The sequence below is a fragment of the Diplotaxodon limnothrissa genome, linkage group LG2 (assembly GCF_057381915.1).
Source record: "Diplotaxodon limnothrissa isolate DT_005_m linkage group LG2, D_limnothrissa_male_GT1.1, whole genome shotgun sequence".
Taxonomy (NCBI): Eukaryota; Metazoa; Chordata; class Actinopteri; order Cichliformes; family Cichlidae; genus Diplotaxodon; species Diplotaxodon limnothrissa.
This window is the reverse complement of record NC_140597.1, coordinates 33,672,774-33,695,800: the sequence shown is the minus strand read 5'-3', so window position 1 is coordinate 33,695,800 and position 23,027 is coordinate 33,672,774. Positions and strand designations below refer to the sequence as shown.

General features: G+C 37.8%; 1 protein-coding gene across 1 annotated transcript in view; it reads right to left on the bottom strand.

Moving 5' to 3' along the window:
• Positions 1-22,258, bottom strand: part of LOC146638938 (neuronal acetylcholine receptor subunit alpha-7-like) — a 32,710-nt gene extending 10,452 nt beyond the window's left edge. The window contains exons 1-4 of the mRNA XM_085371780.1: positions 22,189-22,258; positions 7,336-7,475; positions 3,874-3,918; positions 3,092-3,201 (exon numbers count right to left, since the gene is read on the bottom strand). Of these exons, the coding sequence (XP_085227906.1) occupies positions 3,092-3,201; positions 3,874-3,918; positions 7,336-7,475; positions 22,189-22,258 (365 nt within the window). The remainder of the gene's footprint in view (positions 1-3,091; positions 3,202-3,873; positions 3,919-7,335; positions 7,476-22,188) is intronic.
• Positions 22,259-23,027: the final 769 nt, after the last annotated feature.

Genomic DNA, 23,027 nt, shown 5'->3' with positions numbered 1-23,027 from the left:
AATGAGAGTGATTAAGTGCAATACATTTTGTTCTTAGAGTTATATAAAATTATAAATCACAGATAAATTAGCCCAAACCGGATGACGAGATCTCTGGGTAAAAATGACAAACTGTTATTTAATATGCCTCATAGCAGTTTTTTTGTTATATATATATTTGCAGATTCATTGTATACATGTATATATCCATCCATTCGCTTCCACTTATCCTTTTCAGGGTCGCGGGGGGCGCTGGAGCCTATCCCAGCTGTCATAGGGCGAGAGGCGGGGCACACCCTGGACAGGTCGCCAGTCTGTCGCAGGGCTAACACACACGGACAGACAACCATTCGCACCTAGTGGCAATTTGGATTATTCAATTAACCTAACCCCACAAGCTGCATGTCTTTGGACGGTGGGAGGAAGCCGGAGTACCCGGAGAGAACCCACGCAAACACGGGGAGAACATGCAAACTCCACACAGAAAGACCCCGGCCTGATGGTGGAATTGAACTCAGGACCTTCTTGCTGTGCGGCAACAGTGCTAACCACCGTGCCACCGTGCTGCCTTACATGTATATATGTTATGTATATATATGTTGAATATGTTTGTGATGGCATCAGCCACACATAGGTAAAACTAGTCCATTCATTCACTTTATTAGTTTGGTTTGCAGTTGCTTATTCACTAATATGATTCTTTAATCATTTTACTTAAACCTAACACTGATATTATGAGGCACACGCATAATAGCATTGTATGGTTTTTCTAAAAATATTTTCTGTTATATTAATTATGTTTCTCTTTCTTTGAGTTACCTGGTTTGGAGCGTTGGCTGTCTGCTGTCTGGGCAAAAGGTATGGCTGAGAACAAAATGCCTGCTCAGCAGGACCAAGCACGTGCTATCAGAAACAGGGGTGTTTTAGCTTTACTTAAAGTTATTCTGTGCTTAGTTAGTGTTGGTGTTTGTTTTTGTTTCCCCCCTGTTGTGTGTAAATGGTTTGGTCAAACTTTGTGATTATAGGTCAGTTTGTGAGTTAAGTTGTGTCCACTTTGTTTATATAAGTTTCTGGAAATTACTTTTTGTAGAGTTATATTTAGTTGACCTCTTTTATGAGCCCACTAATTATATTTTTGAATTTTGTCTTTTTGAACTTTTTTTGAGGGTTAAAATAAAGAGAACCCATTTTGAAGACATTTTTCCCGTGTCCTCTATGCCTTGGCTGCTTGGTCCCTCACAGTGTTACTTTAGGTTATGAGTTAAAGTGTTATGGAATAAGTACTATTTAGTATGTAATTATTATATTTACCAAGACTGCATACATCAGCCCAAGTGGCACCCCTAAGAGAAGAGGTCGTGGGAATTTTTGTACAGATGTTTGTTGTGCATTTGTGTAAAAGCTCAGTGTCATGCAGTGTAACTATAGCAACCCTACCAATAATAACTGTAATAGTAGCTATATTATTAATATTTCTGAAAACTGTAAATTTAGATATTTCCTCATGAGGTGCATAAACCCTCATGCTCAACTGTGGACTGGATCTTCATATTTAGCTTCATGTTGCTGTTCATTTTTAGCGAGTTCAACAGATATTTTGATTTCTCATTAGAGTCTGTTTTGGGGTTTTTTTCAGCCATTGCTCTGAAAAAACTGTAAAAGAAATATTCAGGCCATAATATATTAGCAGTAGTGCTGTAATGGACATATGTTACTATGAATATATTTTGTAAAATACAACAGGGAGAATTTACTTTGACAAAGTATGCAAATTTATAGAAAACCCTTAACATGAAACAAAGAGGACAGAACCTTTGTTTTGCACAGACTGATACGTTTCACTATGATTTGATTAGATTTGACAAAAAAAGTCAAACAAAAAAATATGGAGACAAAACACCAAAACAAAGTGTTTGGTAAATAACATTTGTAGCACCTAAGTTTTAGGGGAGTGTGTAGCCAGTTCAGAAACAAGACAAGCGGGCAGAGAGAGGAGGGCGAGGAAACATGCTGACACTTTGACAGAGCAGATGGAGTGATTTATAAAGAGCACTCGATGAAAGATGGGAACGATAAAATATGGAGAGAAAGAGTTGATTGAATGGAATGAATTATAGTAAGACAGTGAGTTATGAAAGAGACGTGGAGGGAGACACAAATGAAATGAAATGAAAAGAGGGATGGTGAGACGGGCCGGCGGTGAAGGGGTAGGGGAGGGTAAAAGGCAGACATGGGGAAAGAGAGGGGTGAGAGTCAAGAGATTAGGTTGGGTAATCCTGGCAGGTCTAAAAGCTAAGCTTTTAAAATTTGGGTTAATACTCCTAGACCTTTGTTTTGTCCTAATGTTCCATGTGATGTGTGTGCTGGAGGTACTAAATTTATCCATCCCTTCATCTTCTCCTTTCCTTTTAGTCTCAAACTGAACATCCATCTCTCACTCAAGCATTGCAATTAGTTGTTTTGGAGGAAAACAACTGGCCTACATCTCTAATTGGACTGAGAAAGCCTTACACAGAAGCATGAAGTGGATAAGCCACCATCATCAGCTTGACCTGAATCAAAAATGCAATGAGCTTGTTGAACATCGTTTATGAAAACAATGATTTTGACCTTAGCTCTTGTGCGGCTCCTAAATTCATTAAAAACTATTATTTTTTAACATTTTAATATTTTTTTAATATAGTGAAAATCAGTTTTAATGACATCAGCTGCTTTTTATCAGCTTTCGTTCATCGTCAGTGACTTGACTGCCACAGAGTTTTTAAAATAACCCGTCTCCTCCTGTTTTGTATTAATGTGTTTGTGCTGCATTTTGATTGAATATTTATCACTTTGGCTCAAACTAATCTGCACGGTTTTGTGGAGATTAAAGGTGGAATTTAATTTAAAAAATGGCGGCATACCTAAAGAATTATATACACGTTTAATTCGCTCCTGTCAAAAATACATAGTGCAAGGAAAGATGGCTCTGAGAGGTGAGTTTATTTGTAGCAAAGGACAGACAGTGTTAAACTGCTCCACAAGAAAAGTAGAAAAACATTTTTTTTAAGAAAGATCAAGGTCATAACCTTCTAAAGTAAGGCTGCAATGAGTGGACAAAGTCAGAACTGACCTGTTGTAAAGAAGGATGTCAGGCGTCCAGACCTGGTCTGAAGGAAATCGCAGGTTTTGGACACCGGGATAGTTTTCTGGATTCCAGGTCAGGTAGATGTCTGTCCAGTACTGAGACAGAAACATACATATTTATAGACTCATTCATTCAGTTATAGATTATGTGGCATTTTTATAAAATGGCATAATTTACCCTCATGCACTGCTAAACCTGTAACCTGTCACAATGTAAGAAATTGAATAGCAAAAATGTAAATGGAGCAGACAAGCTACATTAAAAGTCTGTATCTTAAAATAGAAAAAGCATGGGACAGTAAACTAGTGATAATTCTTCCCTTAGCTTTTTGAAAGCTGCTCTATTTCTTTAAATACACCTGGACTTTGGACTTGGGTGTCGACTGTGTCATATAAACAGTATATGCGGGAAAGGCAACAGGACAATGACACAGAGACACTGAATCTGGCTGCTTGAGCCTTTTGTGTTAACAACCTATGTGTTGTGTACCATTAGAAACCTAAACATCAGGTTGCTCCAATGTTTTTTCCATAGACCGAGAATCTGGTGCTTGGGTCCAGGCAGGCTTTCATAGGTGAGCAGGTTAAAAAAGCCAAATTGTTAGGTGTAACTGAAAAACACCTATAATGCTGATAATAGAGTTGCCGAAATGAGTAAGACTATTCCAACTTTTAGAGCATGCACTGTTATTTTCAGAGACAACAATTAAGCAAGTATTACAGCACATTAAGTTGATGGTCATGTGCCCCACTCAGACTTTAACTCACCAGCTGCAGCCAGGCATTCGTTATCAGCACTTGGTTCTTCTCGTCCTAAAAACAGAAGTAGAAGAAAGACAAAAAGAGAGTGAGATTTTCTTTTATATAAGAGCAAAGAACCAAAGCAATTCATATTTAATAAACTGGAAAATGCCTTTGTGATCAGCAAGTCATTGCAGCTGTTTTGCATTTCCAAAGAACCAACCACGCTATGTGAAACCTTCTAGAAGTGATTTTTTGCAATAAAGTGTAGCTCAGTTAAAGAGCTTCATGGTGGCAAAGGACTATTTAAAACTTTTCCAAGCTTTTTTATATAACACTGTCTGTTAAACAGGGGTAATGTAATGTAAAATATCATGCTAGCTCTTGTAAAATACTGCATGTCATGCTGAAATCAAAGAATGACGAACATTATAAAATAATGAACTTCGGAAATGTTTTTAAAGTGTACATATAGCATTTCTGGAAATGATGTTGCTCATATTCTAGCTGCAGGGTGGAAATTAGCATTTCTGCAAGCATCACTATTCCTGCTCCCTGTGCTCCCTTACTTTAAAGAAAAGGGGATATATATTAAATGAAATCCAAGCAGAATTCCTGCATCTTTTTAGCTTTTTGTCCTCTTTTTGAATTTGTCAAATAAAAGGTAAATAACTTTGTCTATAAACAATTTAATGAAACAATCAAAATAAAACGGAATATCCTGAAAAGCTGAATTTGCATATCTATTTGATGTCAGACAAAATTCTTGCAGCACAGTAAACAGGGCCATAATGTATAGAATGGCAATATTTATTTATTTAATTTATGGTCTATCATTATTATTATTGCAGCAAAAATCAAGCTTTGGGGGTTTCTACTGTATGTTACAGTAATAGTGTTGTATACATTTCCTAGTAATATCTTGGTGTTTCTATCAATACGTGTTCATTTGCATTTTCACGTCATATAAAAATCAGACCAAAGCTTCAGTGAACACAATACACCAGTTGCTGTTTGAAGCACCAGCTAAGATGTTGGAGAACAGGAGCAATGCAGGTCTCGGTGGCATGAACTTGTCCAGAAGCCAAGATGAGAAATCACAAAGTTCCTTAAGACCATCGTCAAAACCCTGCTGTCAAGACTGCTCCCTTGGTTGTTGATTATAGATGAAGTCCACGTCACTCAAGTTAAAAAAAAAACTAGAGGATGGTCAGATTCATTATTGAAAAAGCATCAGAGACTGCCAAGAGCTTTAAGCAGCTTCTACTTATACAACAAAAATGCCCTGGAACAGCCTCTCTCAGGAATTACTTTTTAGGAAACTGATAACTTTTGAAGCAGCAGGACAGACATTATGTCCATATGAAGCAGCTCAGCGGACAAAAACTGCACTTCAGTTTGCTGACTTTGTTTGGAAGGTGTATGATGGAATAAATGGGCCTGGGCCATGCTCAAAGACACACTTTCAACAAAATCTGAGTCGAAGGATACCACTGAACTAAGAGCAGAAGATGGTGACACGTGTCAAAGTATCTCAGTAACAACATGGATAGTAGAAATCAGACTGTTAGAGACAGGAGGAATAAACAGGATTAGCCTTTTTCTGAAAGTTGTCTGGAACAGTCAAAAATCTTTGTCAAAAAAGAAACATATTGAGGTGCAGAAAAGTTAATTGACATTCAGTCTAAAAAAATTGAATTCCAAACACATCTTTTGTACACTCTTAACTGAAGACCCTTTATGAAGGAGAGCCAATCTGATCTGACAAATAAATGACTTGTAAGTATCTGAGTCCTCAGTTTTTACATAAAAGCTTTTCAGTGATTTAAGAAGCATCACCACATATAAAGAAAAACAAAAATTAGTGGAAAAACAGACTGAAAGATGATTTTAGAAGGACTGAAAGTTTGTTTGTTTTAGACTACAGCCCTACTACAGTAAACTAGTGTAAAATTCTGAATCTGTCTGAATGTCTTCCTCAGTCTGTTAGAAACTGTAGATCATCAGAAAAACATGTGGTTCCTTAATTATCAGATAGATTAAACAAGAACAACTGGAAACGCTTTATTTCCAGTTGTTTCCAGTTTCAAAAGGAAGACGTCCTTTTGAAAGTGCACGCTCTCACACACACAAACTGTTGCATCTGTCATTTCTGACAAATGACAGCAGACACATGGCAGTTAAATCTCAGAACCAGTGCATGTAACATGCTAACACTTCCCTAAACTGTCTCCTCTCTGTGGATGAGACTGACTGATAAATGTACACACAGCCTCTGTCGGGTCTGTTACGTTTTTAATTCTTTCTGATGGTTAATGAGGCTTCATGTGACAACCTGCTGCTACTCTGAGAAGATCATTTACTATTTAAAAAGTCATTAAAGTTAGTAGAAACCTGATTTTGGGGTCACAGGCCTGAGAAAAGAGGAATAAAATATAATGTTCATAAACTGCAACTGTTTAAAGTGTATTAAGCTCCCCTGTATCGAATATTATCAACCACTGAATTACTTTTACCATTTTTATTACTCTTATATAGACACATCAACAGTGGTCACTCCACTGTGTATTGGGCAGAGTTCTAGTTTAAAATTAAACTATACAGTAAGATTTGGGTTTGGTTAGATTTACGCACCAGAACAACTTGGTCGAAGGTAAGACAAACCACAAGTTGAGTTTAAACACAACCATTAACAAGGAAAACAGTCTTACCACAAAGTTTAGGAGGGCACCTTTTGGCCAAATGGCATGCATTACAGCTGGTAACAGCCATTCAGTGTGCTAATAAACAAGAATTGTATGAGCAATCTCACACAAACTCAAAATCACAATCAGGAAAGGAGATTCTAAAAAATCTCTTAAATATACTCCAGACAACATGGGAAACTGTGGTAGAGAAAATCACAGGGCTTTTGAGGCACGGTAAAAAACTACAATTGAGCTGCAAGAAGGAGCTGCAAAAATTAAAAAAATAAAATGTAATCTTCTTTTGGCTCCTCCCTTGCAACAAGTGGTCACCACAGTGGGCCTCACTCTAATCAGTGACCTTTCACTTGCCAAGCAAATAAGTAAACTACTACACAATAGAGCCACCTTAAAATGAAAATAAATAGAATAAAACAGAGCTTTTAAAATTGTTTCATTAACCCAAATGTAGTGTTTGATTCATCAATCACTTCATGGATACCCACATTACAGCTTCAAACAGACACAACAAGAACACATTTGCATATATACTTGCCTGTATTGTGTAATATTTAATGTCACCTGCAAAATTAGCGCAAACCTTAAAGCCACAACTCTTACACGGAAAAGTCTCCATGAATGTAGCACTCAGCTAAATACAAAAATGTCAACGTTAAAGTAACTAAAATCCACTTCAGGTTTTCATACAATTACACCTGGAAAACTTCATATTTTTCCACACATTCTTTATTTTAAAATGACCAAACTAGATACCATGCCACACACACACATCCAGTTTTCTCACCACATCTATGATCTGCAGAAGTGTGAGGCCCAGCTCCACCAGGATGGGAGCTGAGTCATTGACCACAGGTCTCTCTAATCGATTGTAGTTAGCCAGCAGCTCCTTGTACAGTCTTCTCTGGTACTCGCCCTGCAAGGACCCTGGAGGACAAATGCAACAGGAAAAGGGGTTTGTGTTGAATACATATTAAACCCAAAGTGCCGTCTGCTGCATTTACAACATATACGCATGGAGGCTCTGTGAGAATGAAAGCAAGTATGGAGGTCTATGAGTTTTTTACACCTAAGCTCCACTAGTTTGCATAAATGCTCCACTCCTTACATGCCCTCCACTCACTATAAATAGTTTCTGAAGGTCAGCATGTGATTGATAGGGTGTGTTTTGCATTTTAAGCCATAAATCTAGTGGTAGAATAACAATGTTATGGAGAAAGACGTTTTTTGTTTTTTTTTTGGCTTGGACTATCCAATTTCTTGGAACATATTCTGTGGTGCATTTGGGCTGAATTCCTAATCCAAAAAGTATCTTTAAAGGTCTTGAGAACCTTTTACCCTTCATTTGCTGGCACCACTGCCTTACTGCCTCATTCTAGAGGCTTTTGATTTCTATAGTTTATCAGGTGAGCTTATTGAAAATGTATAAGAAGAAGGTGTGTATGTTGAGCCATGAGTTTTGATGAATAATGAACAAATAAACAAGTGCTGACATCTGCAGATACATCTGCTGACTGTAACACAAAGAGAGGGTGGAGGGACTGTGAGTTTGGGGATCTCTAGGATTAAGGTGATTAGGTTGATGTGTTTGTTGGCCCAGCTTTTGTCACCATTATTGATTCAAATGCCCCATACATGTTTAGCACAAGAACAACCTAACTTTTCACATCAGGACACTTTGTTAACCTTGAAGTCACTGTTCTGACTAGCTGCAGGATGATACTGTATTTGGCCTTAAAATGTAAAAAAAATTAAAAATCAGATTTTCTGCCTTTATTATCAAACAGCTGGAATTAGAGTATCAAAAATGACTTAAAATGACATCATATGCATGTCCAATAACTTGATTCAATATAGCATTAATTCTCTACAAACGTGAGCATCTGAGGGTTGGTGTAGATGAATTTCTTAATGATATTGGATTCCAGCTACAATGAAAAACATAAGCTGAAGTTGTGAATTAACAGTCGAAGTGATAATATACACCCACTAGTTCCTTCATTAGTTACATCTTGCTGTGAAGTTGGACCCCCTGTTGCTTTCAGAATTGCATTAATTATTTGTGGCATAGATTCAACAAGTTGCTGGAGTCTTTCATCCACATTGACGCGATAGCATCGCAGAGCTGTGGCAGATTTACTGGCTATTGGATTCAAATTTGGTGGCTACAGAGACTATTTGAGTACAGCAAACTAATTTTTATGAAAGCAGATTGAGATTTTCTGAGTTTTATCATTTTATCATTTTATTAAAGATAAATTCTTTCATCTTTAATAAAATGATCAGTGTGGCTGCTCTACCAGGTGTAACAATGAAGTTTAAAATCCAGGCATCCATAAAAACAGAATTTATTCAATTTCACTGAGTTAGAAGTTAGCAGAAAGTTAGCTCGCCTAGTTTCCCACCTAAACATGATATACCATGTTCTGACTGAGGAATTTCTGAAAAAATTAAAACATATAGCTCTGCTATCACTTCTGGCATAAATGAAGACAGGAAACTAAACAGCAGTGACGTTTGAAGGGTTACTGATGTTGGGCTAGCTGGTATATGATGATGTGCTACATGGTGACCGGCGACCTGTCCAGGGTGTACACTGCCTCTCACCCTAAGACAGCTGGGATAGGCTCCAGCACCCCTTGCAACCCTGAAAAGGATAAGCAGAAGCAAATGGATGGATGGATGGAAGGATGGATGGATGGATGGATGGATGGGTGGATGGAATACTAAATCCCATACATTTTTTATCTTTGTTATTTTTTGATAGTTTGTTTAAAGGATTTCATAGGACCAATATGTTTTGGGAATCACAACACTCTCAAAACATGGTCAACAGCACACAGGTCATTAAATCCACACATTGTTTTCTAGATACCAAATTGCTACTCTTCCCATGCATATAGATACTCTAATGCAAACAGTAAAAGGACTCCCTCATATTAACATCAGAGGGCAGTCAACAGTGAATTGCTGGATGGAGTAATCCAGTGAAACAGAACAAATACATCAAAGAAGGCATGTAGTATGAATGGGAAAAAGGAGAAGGGATTACTGACACAGCCCTGCAAAGCTGTGAAGATGATAGAAGCATGCCTTTGGCTTAGCATGCTGCTGATTGGCCCATTAGGACTATAATGAGAAGAATTATAGGAGGACGGAGCCTTAGGTCAAAGGCAAGAAGCTGCTCAGCACAGCAGATGCCCTCTGACTGCTCCTAAGACTCCTCACACTCTCAGACTTTATGCACCCATCCACCCGAGGCCCAGTACCTTCTGCTCAAGTGGGATTGATAAATAAATATTTTTCCCACATAAACATTTAAACTCATTAATAGCCACACACATGCATGCTGAACCATTATTCACCATCTGTACCATTTGTTTTTCTTTCTTTTTAAAAACGTGTTGGAATGGACTACGAGTATGTTAAAAGTTGATTTCTTCTGCAAGGTCAAAAAGACATTTTAAAGAAATCACAGCACAACAAAGTTATAAATATGTCGATATACCCTCAATAAAATTTGCATGCACACATTCACAATGACTCAAACACAGCCTCGTCTGCAGCTGTTATCCGGCCAATCTCCCTCCTGTGTCACTTTTATGTGTTATTACTGTGAAATGTGAACAGAGGGCCAAACAAACATAACTAAACCAATCAAAAAGATTTGAAACCTCAGTCTCTGTTGCAGCTTGTATCATAAAACCAAGTTTATAAGGAATTAAATAATCAAGTCAAATAAACCACTGCAAACTTTAATTCACATACAACCGTGTGCAGTGTACATTAGGGAGGAAGGGGTAGATTCATACCTTTTGTTTTGTTTTTTCTTTTTCTTTTTAATCATCTCACTAATGAAGATTATATGAGTAGATGCAATGAAGGAATAATTTCCACCAACACAGCGAGAGGCGTCCTCAAAACAAAACAAAGATTACGCATCCAGCAGAGGGAATGAAAGAAGGAAGTAAAGGGAGCAGTGGGAGCTATTTTTCTTAATCACCTTCACTATTTATCTCAATGTTTTCCAAATCTGCTCTATTGTTTAAATAAGTATAATAGAAAACTGTCTATAAAGATAATCCTCAAAGAAATAAAAAAAAATTATTTCCTTTTTTAGTCAAATATGTTTTCTTAATTTTTTTTGTTTGGATTTGGCTTAGATTGAATTAGATTATTGTTAATGTTGCTTTCTTTTTGAAATAAGAAAGTGAGAGTGACACACTTTTAATTAGGAACTTGTATGGGTGTGGCTCATTAACACAGATGCTAATTATTTTCTAGACTCGGATTATGATGGATTTGGTTTCTCACTCAAGTCTTACCAAGGTCAGTACACTATAGGTCAATATATTAAAGAGAGAAAAAAAATATAGAAAATATATGACATATATTTATTGTATTAATTTGTGATTTCCATGTGGTAATATGTTTCTGAGGGGGAAATATGAAAGATTACCGTGCATCAGTGTTAGAAGGTATCGTAAAGGAAAAGCATTCATTTTATACTCAGAATATGTGTAGACCTTGCTGGTCAAACAAGAGAGGTCAATCAAATATTTTCAGAACTAAGAATATTATATAAATAGTTTGAGAGGTTTGACCTTTGAGGTTATATCTCAGTCACCTTTACACAAAGTTCATTTCAATTCCAAATGACTCCATTTACACCACTAAACTAAACCAAGGAAAAAGATAAATATATATATATATACTTTTAACACATATATGTTATTCTACGAGTCTTCTTAGCAATTTGCACAGTTGGGAAAAAATGTGAAAACTGTTTTAATGGTGATCCATGATAGGTCAACTGATGTAGACCCTCAGTTGGAGCACTTTCTTGGCACTTTATTCACCCATTTGGGCAAATGTGTTCCTGTTGCAGGGAGATAAGAGTGTTCTACATGGGTTAATGTGTGTGTGAATGAGTGGTTGACTGGTTGTGTAAAGCGCTTTGGGGTCCTTAGGGACTAGTAAAGCGCTATACAAATACAGGCCATTTACCATTTACCAGTTAATGTCTTTAATTAAAGAAATAAATTGTAATACTGCAAAATACTACCAAATACTATTACTGAATGGGGTCCTACTTTAATAATGAAGTTCTATTGCCTGTACACTGTACAAATATATGCAAATACATACAGATTTTTACAGAGTCCTGACAAAACAACATTTGGGTTCATAGTATTTACTTCCTTACTCTCTTTCTGAAAATGTATATATAAAAGAGCATCACTGTGTGTGTATAGCATTCACATATCTATCTTGCATACAGCTGATTTAGAATCACCAATTAACCTAGTGGGATAACCCACACAGTAACAGGGAGAACATACAAGCGCCACGTAAAAACGATCTCACAGCCATCTTGCTGTGACATGTCTGCGCTAACCACCATTGCACCAGCAGAAGACCAGCAGGCGGTTTGTGGTTGTTGGGAAGAGAAAATCCTTGTTCTACTCCAGTTCAGGAGTATGTTACTTAAGGCCCCCAAAAATCTCTGCTGGGTTTTTTTAGGGGGGACTTAAGGGTTGAATGCTGGTGTTATTAATAGAAGAGCCACAAACTTTCCCTAACTACAGTACATGAATAACTTGCCAGTTAAAAAATAACATGTTTATTAATGCATTTACTTTTGACCATGGGGGTATTTGTTGAAACTAAGCTGCATCATTAACATATTTCATTTTAACGTATTGTGTCTTTTATACTATGCATGTTATCCCTGCTAAACTCAGGCTAATGTTATACAACAACTGCCTTCAATGCTCAGTCCCTCTAACCCCATATAGATCACTACAGGAAATGATCAGCCTATGAAAAGGTCACAAAATTATTGATTATTAGCTCAACTTTACAACAGAGAATCTGTTCATTATTTATATGTACATTTAAAAAGTGAAGGTCAGACCATTTGTAGATATTAGCAGAGAAGGTCAAGAGACAATTGTCTCAGTCTCAGGAACCAAACTTTGAGTCTATACTGCCACTGGAACAAGTAGTGACTATCTCTGCCTCCTTCAGAAAGCTCACAAACACTGGTAGGCCACACACTGTTGCAGAAAAATGCACTTAATTGTGGATTACTGTGGATGAAAGCACTTTTTTCAGGGTTCTGTTTGAGTTAAATTTATTGTTTATGTGAGAGAAAATTCAGGAATTGTCAGAAGGACGTCTACTTTACTTCAAACAAAATACTTAAGCAGCCAAGTTTTGAACAAAGAAACATTTTCTTCAAGTTTAACCAAATTCTCTTTTCGACAGACTTCTGCTGTTAATACTTCTCAATTAAACATAAAACTTCATTTTATTTGGTGAGCTAACTGCAGCTAGTATGAAGAAAGGGGACCCTACCACATCAGAAGAACCTGGACCTTTCCCAGAGAGCAACCACAGAAGTGAGTGAGAACAAGAAAGAAAGTGGGAGAAAAGCTGTGTTGTCATGCTCAGCCCCACTGAGCCCGCTGCAGCCCATTGTAGTTCTATATTTTGCCTTTCTCCCTCCCAGTTAATGACGTTCGGTTTCATCCCATGGCTCTGATGACCTGTTTACCCTGTGTCAGTATCTTTATCACCGGTGAAACACTGAGGCATCCAGCAGGAGATTGCTGCTGACTCACTGTATACAAACAACAACAATAAAAGAATATGCAACTGTAAATTTAAAAAGAGGCTAAATTTCATTTTTTAAAAACAGCTACCTCTGAGTCAAGAACAAACACAATGGCAATGTGTTGTTGATGTCAATACAAGTCTCATCCTCATTTCCACATTAGACACAGATTCCACAGAAACAGGTGATTTGTTTTTAACTCAGTACACTCACAGGCTCACAATGATGTGTCCACGTTACAATTCATAATGATTTGGCACTCTGAGCTTACCCCGAGGTGTCTGCATGCATTTAGTTCTAATAAGGAGAGCCAGCCTGCTCCTGGTCACTCCAAGGCACCACCAGGGGGAAAGTTTAATGCATTTCACATATTCAAATGGTCTACTACTACAGACCATGCCAATTTTATTTGTGTGGATTTCCTTGACATGAAATTTATTAGAAGAATATTGGATGTGCGCTCTAGCTCACAGATGACTGTGGAACTGAATGGAGAGGAAATTAAAAATGTGAGACCCATGGAGATGTGAATTTGGTATGAATATCATTATGTTTTTAGCTCTGTGCTGATAAGACAACCTGTCCAGAAATGTGTCGCTTGTCTCTCAATCAGTCTGTGTTGATGTTGTATGCGAGCAAAAATTTAGAGGTCTTCAAATACTAAAGAAATTAATAATGATATTGGTGCTTTGTGGGATGGACTCTTTTAGACATAGTCTAAAGAAACACCTTAAATCTGCAGTGCAGGTCTTATCTTTCTAACTTCTGGTTCTTATTTTTTAACTTTGGAATCAGACGCTGCTCAAAACTTTCCTTGGTCTTTCCACCACCTCCACCTAGCTGTAGCTTGTTCATTTTCCAGTGCAATGATTTTTACTTCCTTCACCTCCAACAAATTACACATTGCTCTATAAACTAAAAAGTATCACTATAAGATACCAGATTTTAAATTTTGAAAAACTAGGTAATAGCAAGGCAACTTTCATAATATCATTAATGCTAAAAGACTTAATCAACGTTATGAGAACTTGTCTGAGGGCTTAAATGTAACCAAAATTTGTTCTTATGTGATCAGTGAAGCTCAAATTATTCGTTTTAGTACAAAATATCTACGATATCTAAATTATGTGTTGTACGCAAATGTCACTGACTTAGCTGAAAATGGATGGATGGATGGATTTATGTTGATTATTTCCACAAATATAAATTATCTGAAGCACTTTTGAATGTCAAGAGCAAATCTTTACAAGAAAATGAAAAGTACATTCTCCCTTTTCTATCCTTTTGCTCTTATTTACAGAGAATGAGATGGCGCACACAAAAATATGAACAAAACCATCCAAATCAGCACTGTCACCTATGCAATTTATTTCCAATCAGCTGCAAACAAATAGCAGAGTCGTTTGAGGTCGAGGTCATGTGAGGCCAAACAAACAGGCAGAAGGTGACCATCGCAAAGTGATTGTGATTTTGGGGTGGCATTTAAGCACATTAATCTTCTCTCTTTCATGCTCACAAATTAATATATACTGAGAAATTCAGCTATTTGATTCTGTCCCTTTTGGATATTTTTACTAGGTCAGTATGTTCAGATGAGGCTTCTAAACAGGCTCATCAGACAGGCTATTCACACACAAACAGCCTGAGGGACTCATTCTCCTTCTTGCTGTCACACATACCTCTTAGACAAACACCCAAACAACAGGATTGCTATTTTAAGCAGAGTACTAAATGACCAGCTCTTAAATCAGGGCCCCTGTTGTGGCCAGGTAAACCTATCCACGCTGAGCTGCTTTCCATTGTGCAGCGATGATAATGGCTTTGTTTCTCGGTCCATTTTTTCCCTTTGTCAAGATAATCTGCCACATGAATCATGAATATTAGGTAATCTATTGTGTAGATTACCTATACAGTTAAAAGTGATTTAATTACTATTATGCTTTGGGCAAATCCAAAATATTATGTAACTAAACTTGCAATATTGACATAAGGCTGAGTAACTTCAGTTGTTTTCACACATGCACAGCAGCCCTCGACCTTTTTCCAGCTCAGCTGCAGGTAAGAAAGCAAATATCAGACACTGGGTCGCATTAAATTGTCTTTAACCTGCCATCTCCATAGCAGATAGAACTAAGACAGCACCCTTACCAAAATCAAACTGAGTGTTTCCTGCAGTGAAAACACATCTACAGCAGACCTACCTGCTATTTACTGCATGTGAATAAAGGACTTCAGGCCTGTTTGAAATTCATGCCTGAAAATTGCTAACTAACTTGAAGTTATTGGAGTGATTAGTTGAGTGAAAACTAATCAATGGGAATGCTGATATTTAACAGATAAGTGGTAACAAATGGGACAGAAATGGTGTGTTTAGTATTCTTGGTGTGCCTGTGCTATGTCATTGTATCAGCCCCGAGGTTATGAGGACATGTGCTAGCCGGCTGTCTGTGAGTCACATTTTACAACCTGAATCTAAAACTGAAGACGATACTGGTGCTGTGGAAAACATCACATCTGGTTCTTATACTAAACAGATGACACCATCAGAGCATATTGACTATTGACCAGTTACTGTAGCACTGGAAAGACTGGTTCCCAGATCGGGGTGCAATGATGCAATCATATCCATGCTGCAGAGAGTTTAACCCCATCAAGGGGCTGCATTGTGGAGGATGCAGGCCCCTGTGGTGCTCCACTGTGCTGTCTCCATTTATGTTTACTATCCATAGCTCAGACGTTCAGGACTTTTAGACCTTTTACTTAGGCAAAAGGTTGAAATACTTGTGCCACTCCATCTCTTCCTCATCTGCACTTACCTCTGCCTATACCCTGAGACAGTGACACCCATCATCAGCCTTCAAATGTATAACAGTAGTGAGATGATGCAGCAAAATTGCATCTCATGAACATTAATCAATTTAAAAGGACTCAAAAGGCATTATCTCCTAATGTCAAAACTGTCTTCAGCATAATATATAATCCATAAGTGATGGAGCAATTGTTATAGATGTTTTTTTCCTGCAGCTGGAGTGTAACAGTCTTCATAAACTGTTATTCACACCAGTGATCTTGCTCCTAGACAGACATTGTTCACAGTTAACCCGGGGACTCTGGTATAGCTGGGACCCCCGAGGTTCTAAATGATGTAACTTTAATCCTGGTGAATAAACAGCAACACTACAAAGCTGTAGTAACAAAAGGCTCGGGAAGATTAAAATACAAATAAAAGGCTTTAAAGACATTCACTTTAGTGTGACTCAACATTAATTTACATGCAGCCAGCAGGTTCTTTCTTTTGAGGTTTGTCCCTAAGAGAAAAGCACAAAACATACAAATAAAATAACTCTACACAAGAAACAGATCTATTATTATTTATCGTAATTTTGTTTCACACAACAAACTTGGCAAATCTCATAAAACCTGATGCAAAAAGCCAGATCTATCATCCAGTATGGAACACAAAAAGGCTCTGAACCCACAGTGCCCTGGGACTAGAGTGATGAATCTGGCAAGGACTATGCTGCACAAAGGAGCTGCTAACAGAATGCCACTCCCTGAGGGCCCGGAGAGTCGACATCACAACAAATGCTACGCATCTAGACCCTTTCTCATGCAAATATATGGCATTAGTGCACTGTATTTATGAGTGTTTGCGGAAGAAACAAATATGGAAAAATTTCCACTATTGAATGAATGTGCAATATATCTGATGCTGAAGTCACACCGTGAATGTTTTTAGTCCAAAGATGATAAACTTGCTGAATATAAATCAAATCTGCTGGCAGCTGGAAAAATAAACATACCAAATCAGAATGTAAACACAGGCTAGAGTGCAAACTATAATACATTCCTTGTTTGCAGTTAGGCGTAACATATAAACATTTAACAAATACTGTATATTTTGCTTAAATAGACTGGGATGTAACGTAACTGGGTCTTTTTGAAGCAGTATCAATAGACGGACTTCTCAGCTATGAAACATACTGATATTTTTAAAATGCAGTCCGTCCTGCAGATATCAACAAATTATAAGATAAGATAAGATAAGATAAGATAAGATAAGATAAGATAAGATAAGATAAGATAGAACTTTATTAATCCCTCGGGTGGGTTCCTCTGGGAAATTCGATTTCCAAAAAAGCACAGCACCGACAGAAGTTACAGAGTTATACACACACACATATATATAAATACAGAGGCAATATAAATAAAATATACGAAGGGGATAAATAGAATAAATAGGAATAAAAATAAAAATACAAGTGAATTGCACATTTCAAGTATTGAGTCTATTGCACCGTTGACTATTTACAAAAGTATTGCACAAGGTATTGTACAGTGAGGTGAAGAGGCACTACAGCTTAGTTGTTCCCTCCTTTGTCCTCCTGTTTCCCCTCCCTCTCCCCACCAGAGAGGAGTTAAACAGTCTGATGGCGTGTGGGACAAAGGAGTTTTTAAGTCTGTTAGTTCTTGTCTTATATGTCTGACACAAAAAAATACTGCTGCAGCATTGGTAATGAATGCGTAACATCACTATAGGCAGGATGATAGGTATACCTTGTGTGATCTTACACATTGTTCTGTCGATTTTAAAGGTTAGTTAGCTTTTTGAATCCAGAAGTCAAGACTAAAAGATGGAAGGTGACTGCACAATTAATCAAATTTTAATCTGAATCACAATTTCAACTTCCTGCAGTTTTAAATGAACGTGATTGACTGATAATGAAAATGTGTGCTACAGCTAGACATGAAGTAAAAGCAAATCAAGCTCTCTCTGACAGCGTGCCTGCATGTGCCAATCACAGCTGTTCCTTGCACCGCAGAGCCTGAAATTTCCTGAATTCACTTGACTGCAGTGATATACTACATATAACAGAACGTCAAAAACAAAAATCAAATGTCTGGCACAGCAGAAGGCAAAGATTTTGATCCTAGAGGCAGATCATTACCTGTAGTTTGGATATAATTCAGATTTAGGGCCAGTGATGTCAACCTAGAACAATTGTCCAATGTCACTTCAGATGTCCAAGATAAGTGACCAAAAATACAATGAGTAAGGAAGGTTTCAGGAAAATGGTCAACATACTAGTAAAAAAGAAGTTATCGCCTCGCACAGTTATTTTTTCAAAACAATAACAGCTGCACTATATGCAGATCATTGCAGGGGAAACAGATTTTCACAGGTTCAAACAAATAAAGTTTAAGACTTTATAATTTGCTTCTAGGAGATGGAATTAGATCAGGACAACACACCTTGTTTTACACCACAAACTCCTACAACTAACAGTTTGTCAATTTTAAAGTACTTATACAGCACTTCAAATCTTCTTTTTTACTCTAAATAAAACAATAATAGAAAGGTGAACAGCATAGATATGAATCTCTTTTGTAGACTGTGGCCAACACAGTACAGTGACAGTGTGGAGAGATAATAGAATCCAGACACTATAGTGACAGAAACAAGAAATAGCAACATACTCCAGGGATGAAACAGTGTTGAACAGTATTGAATGGCACATTTCACTATATGCTAATTCAATGTGCTTAACCCAGAAGATAAAAACATAAAAACATGCAAGATTCTTATAAACTGTGTGTTGCGCTCTGGCTCCAACACCAGGCAAGTGTGCATTCATGTAAATTGAGGACATATCTACACTGGCATGGTCTAGCAGCTCATTATTTTACTATCAGTCGTTTGGCAAGGAAACATATCAGTCAGGGGAGGTCAGCAGTGAAGCATCCAGATGTTCAGCAGCTCTAAACCTACATTTGAACCCAGGTCACTAGCCTATTACCTAACCTGATTCAAAATGCAGCTGGGGAGACTGGAAGAACATGAGACTCTGGGAAATTAGTTGATTTGAGTTAAGCAGGAAGTACAAAAAGAATCCAGGGAGAAAAAATAATTTGTGCTAGATGGAGGTGTAAGAGATGGATGAAAACCAGTCTATCACAGAGCCTTTAAAATCCTGGATTCCTTTACATTTCATCATATTCCTGATCATGCTTAAAGGACTTAAATTAGGGTCTCTGAACCTGTAAACTTCAATAAAGCACAAAATATTTTAGTGAGGCAGTAAGACTATGACTTAAAGTAGTGTAAAAAAAAACCCTAATAAAAGGGTGAAACTAGAGAAATGACCTAGAGCTAAAAATGATGCAAGTAAAGGAGACCGTTAGGATGGAGATAAAACAGAAAACTGTAATTCATATAATAGATTTAACCATCCACATATTCTGTTGCTAACTAATAATGCTTGTCACTTCTCTGTGCAGCTCTGGGCTTCCAAAGAGCAAGCACACACACTATAACCATTCTGTGTGTGGGATGTTTAAATCAACTGATGAACCATGAACTCATCCATTAACACATCATTTCCAGGATTGTGTGACTGGCTACAGTAGCGAGCATAATCGTGTATGATGCAGTTTGTTAATGGACCTCTAGATAGATGAATTTATAGAGGAGAGATTTACAATCTATGGCTCCCTGACACCACTGTAATCCTAATCCAGGAGCTAAGACCTCTGAAGTGCTGCACTGAGTCTGTGACCACCACATCTCGTATACACTGAACACAACCCACATGCTTTTACAGATTTGGAAACAAAAATCCTTCAACACCTACATGGTTAATGCAAAATAAAAATGTTTTAGGTTTACTTTTAAACATTTGAGTTTAACTTAATAGCAGAACAACCTGTTAACTATTTCTGCACAACATGCTGTGTTATAAATGTTTGAGTAATCACAGACTTCCAAGGGTGGTAAAGGATGGGAAAATAATTTGAGGAGAGCTTTACAAATAAAGATAACCAAAACTAGAAAACGTTAAAGAGCTCTACAACATCAGTTTTTTCGGGTCACTGTTCTGTTTTGTTTGACTCAGTAGAGTGGAGGAAACTACCATAAGAACCTCTACATCCCTGTTTTCAATTGAAATCAACCTTAATTAATTTTTTAATCCAAAGTAATCATTAATATTTTTTCATTAAGTATAAAACTCTACTATTTTATTTTACTAAACATATAAACAGTTTTTATAGAATATTAACATTTATAAATATTCTGCACACACATACAGGTACACACATAAATTTCTCCCACCACTACCACCCTAGCTAGCCATTCTAGACATTAACAATTTAAGAGTGTGGACTTTGCATGTTGTTCCCATATTTACATGAGTTCTGTCCAGGTACTCAGGCTTCTTCCCACAATCCAAAGGCATGCAATTAGTGAGGTAAGGTTAATTGATCATTCTAAATTGCCCATAGGTGTGAATGTGAGTGTGAATGGTTGTGTTAGCCCTGCGATAGATTGGTGACCTATCCAAGGTGTACCCTGCTGCCAAAACAGAATAGAAGGGATGGATGGATGGATGGATGGATGGATGGATGGATGGATGGATGGATGGATGGATGGATGGATGGATGGATGGATGGATGGATGGATGGATGGATGGATGCAACAAATACAACTCTATGGTCAACCAGTATTTGATTTTGAAAACACTAGAAGACTAGAAACACTTGGTAGAAGACTAGTTCAGGTTGTTCTTTTTTTGCTTTGTCTTGTTTTTTCCCTGCTATTTTAAATAAAAACATCTGATTCTGAGTCACACGTATGCAGTGAGGCTGTTGTTTCAGTAGGATGCCATTGGTGTAGTCAGAGTAGTGTGTGTGTATGTGGGTGGGTGTATGTGTGTGTCTGTGGGTGGTTGGGGGAGGTTGCAGTCTTTATATTGGACCCCTGTGAGTCTAAGCATGTTTTCTGGATGTGCCAGTTTACTCCCTGAAGTACTTTAATGGATTAATTGTTTTCCCTCTGTCCCCTTTAACATGGAGAGAGGTAATACCCTTTACTTGGCATGGGGCTCATCGCTTTTGCTTCATCAGTTATGATGCCCTGTTTGAACAGCGTGCTGTGGAGTCGTGTCTGTGCTTGATTTTTGGTAGCCACTTAAAAGACAGTAAAAAAAAAAAAAAACATCAATGGGTGAAACAAACCGTATCCATTCTGTTGCGCTTCCCTTCATTTTTTGGTTCATGTCCACATATGTCAATAAAGCAAAACTAAGCTTCCAAGACAGTTAAGTTTTTACTCTTGCTTCATGTAAAACAACAAAAAAGAAAGAGGTAAACCACACAATTCTGAGAAGTCATTACATGCTAACCCTGTTCAAGGATAACTAGCGTGCTATTACCAATACATGCCAACAGCCATATGTGACATGTGTTAGAATGTCTTATCACTTGATTTGACCTTGTCTCCTGGTCTTGCCTCCCTTCTGACTGGTGAAGTGGAAGGTGGCAGGTTCGGGTTCGCGGTGGACATATGTCTATGCATAAAGCAGTGCTTTGGAAAGCAGATTCAGCAAAACCACTGAGTTAAGTAACCAACCCAGATGTTAGATGCTGATGCTGATGATGGGATGGGGCTTAGCAATGCATTATAGAGTCATGCATGCACATCATCATCATTCAACGCAGCAAACATTAATGTAGAGAGTAATGCACACATATGCTCAGTGTTTAAAAATAACTCTTTGCGTCTTTAACTTGTTTTTTAGTCTGGATTCTGGGTAGGAAATTCAAAGATTTATAAATCTTTGAATTTCCTACCCAGGCTATAGCCTGTGAAAGATTCAGCAGCCAGTGTTATTCAGCAGGTGTATGGTGACTGCTAAACAAAAAACCGTCACCTAGTCCTGTACTGTGAGGTCTTAAGTAAAAAATTCCACATTATATCCAGATATGAAATTATCTAAACGTACTCTGGTTTGTTTATGTCAGACAATTTAAAATTATCCTATCAATTTTGATTGTTTTTTAATGTTAGAAAACTTTCCGAAAATGCCGAAAAGATTCCCTACTAGTCGTTTGAGGACGTAAACTCAGGTCTAAATTACCATCCTCCTCAAAAAAACCAAAAACAAAAATCGTTTTCAAGTCGGTACCCTTCATTAGATCATCTGTATAAACTGGAGGGGAAGAACAACTTTGCCCCAAACCTACCTCTGAAAAGCATTGCGATCCAAATATAAAATCCAAGCGAACACGGTTTCCAAAACTTGTGGCACCGCATGCTGGCACCGTCCAGTGAACTCCAGCGGTTGTGTCGGCTAGACGGGAACTCTGATCCGGCTCGGCGGTGGAATGAACATGCGGCTGGGGAAAACGAAGGGGACCGGGACGGCGTGAGAGATTTGCAAAAAGAAAAGAAAAAAAAGACTGACAGACAGGAGTGCGGAGTTCAGATTGGCACGTTCACGCTGCTTCAGTCTCCCTCACACTCACACGCACACAACGCTGCACAGTGCACCTCCTTCCCAGCCTGAGTGCGCATCACAGGTAACACAGCAGGATACAGTAAAGTAATAGCCTCTGTCACGGGAGTATGAGCACAGATGAGGCTGATGAGATGCCTGTAACCCAGTAATTGTGTGCTAACCCTGAAAACTAGTTCACATTTGAATGTTAAATCCTACAACATGCTCACGAGACACTGACTAAAGATTACATTAGTGTCTACTTAAACTCAACTAGTCTAATCAAATAAAGGTGCGTGTGCGTGCCGCCCACTTATATTGCTCACATTCTGGGGGTGATAATGTTAGTGTTTGACCTCAGGCAATGATGTAACGAAACCCTGAATGTAAAGTCCCCTGAAGTGATGGAAACAGGACTGTGTGTATGCTCTCCCAGTCACGCCTGTATACACTGCAGTCTATTACAGTAAACAGTAGAATTAAACAGGGACTTTTTTTAGATGTTCATGGAAAAAAAATCTTATCTTTCTTGCACAGAGTATGAAGATTGATTCCATTTGTGCACTGTTATATAAGTACAGATCT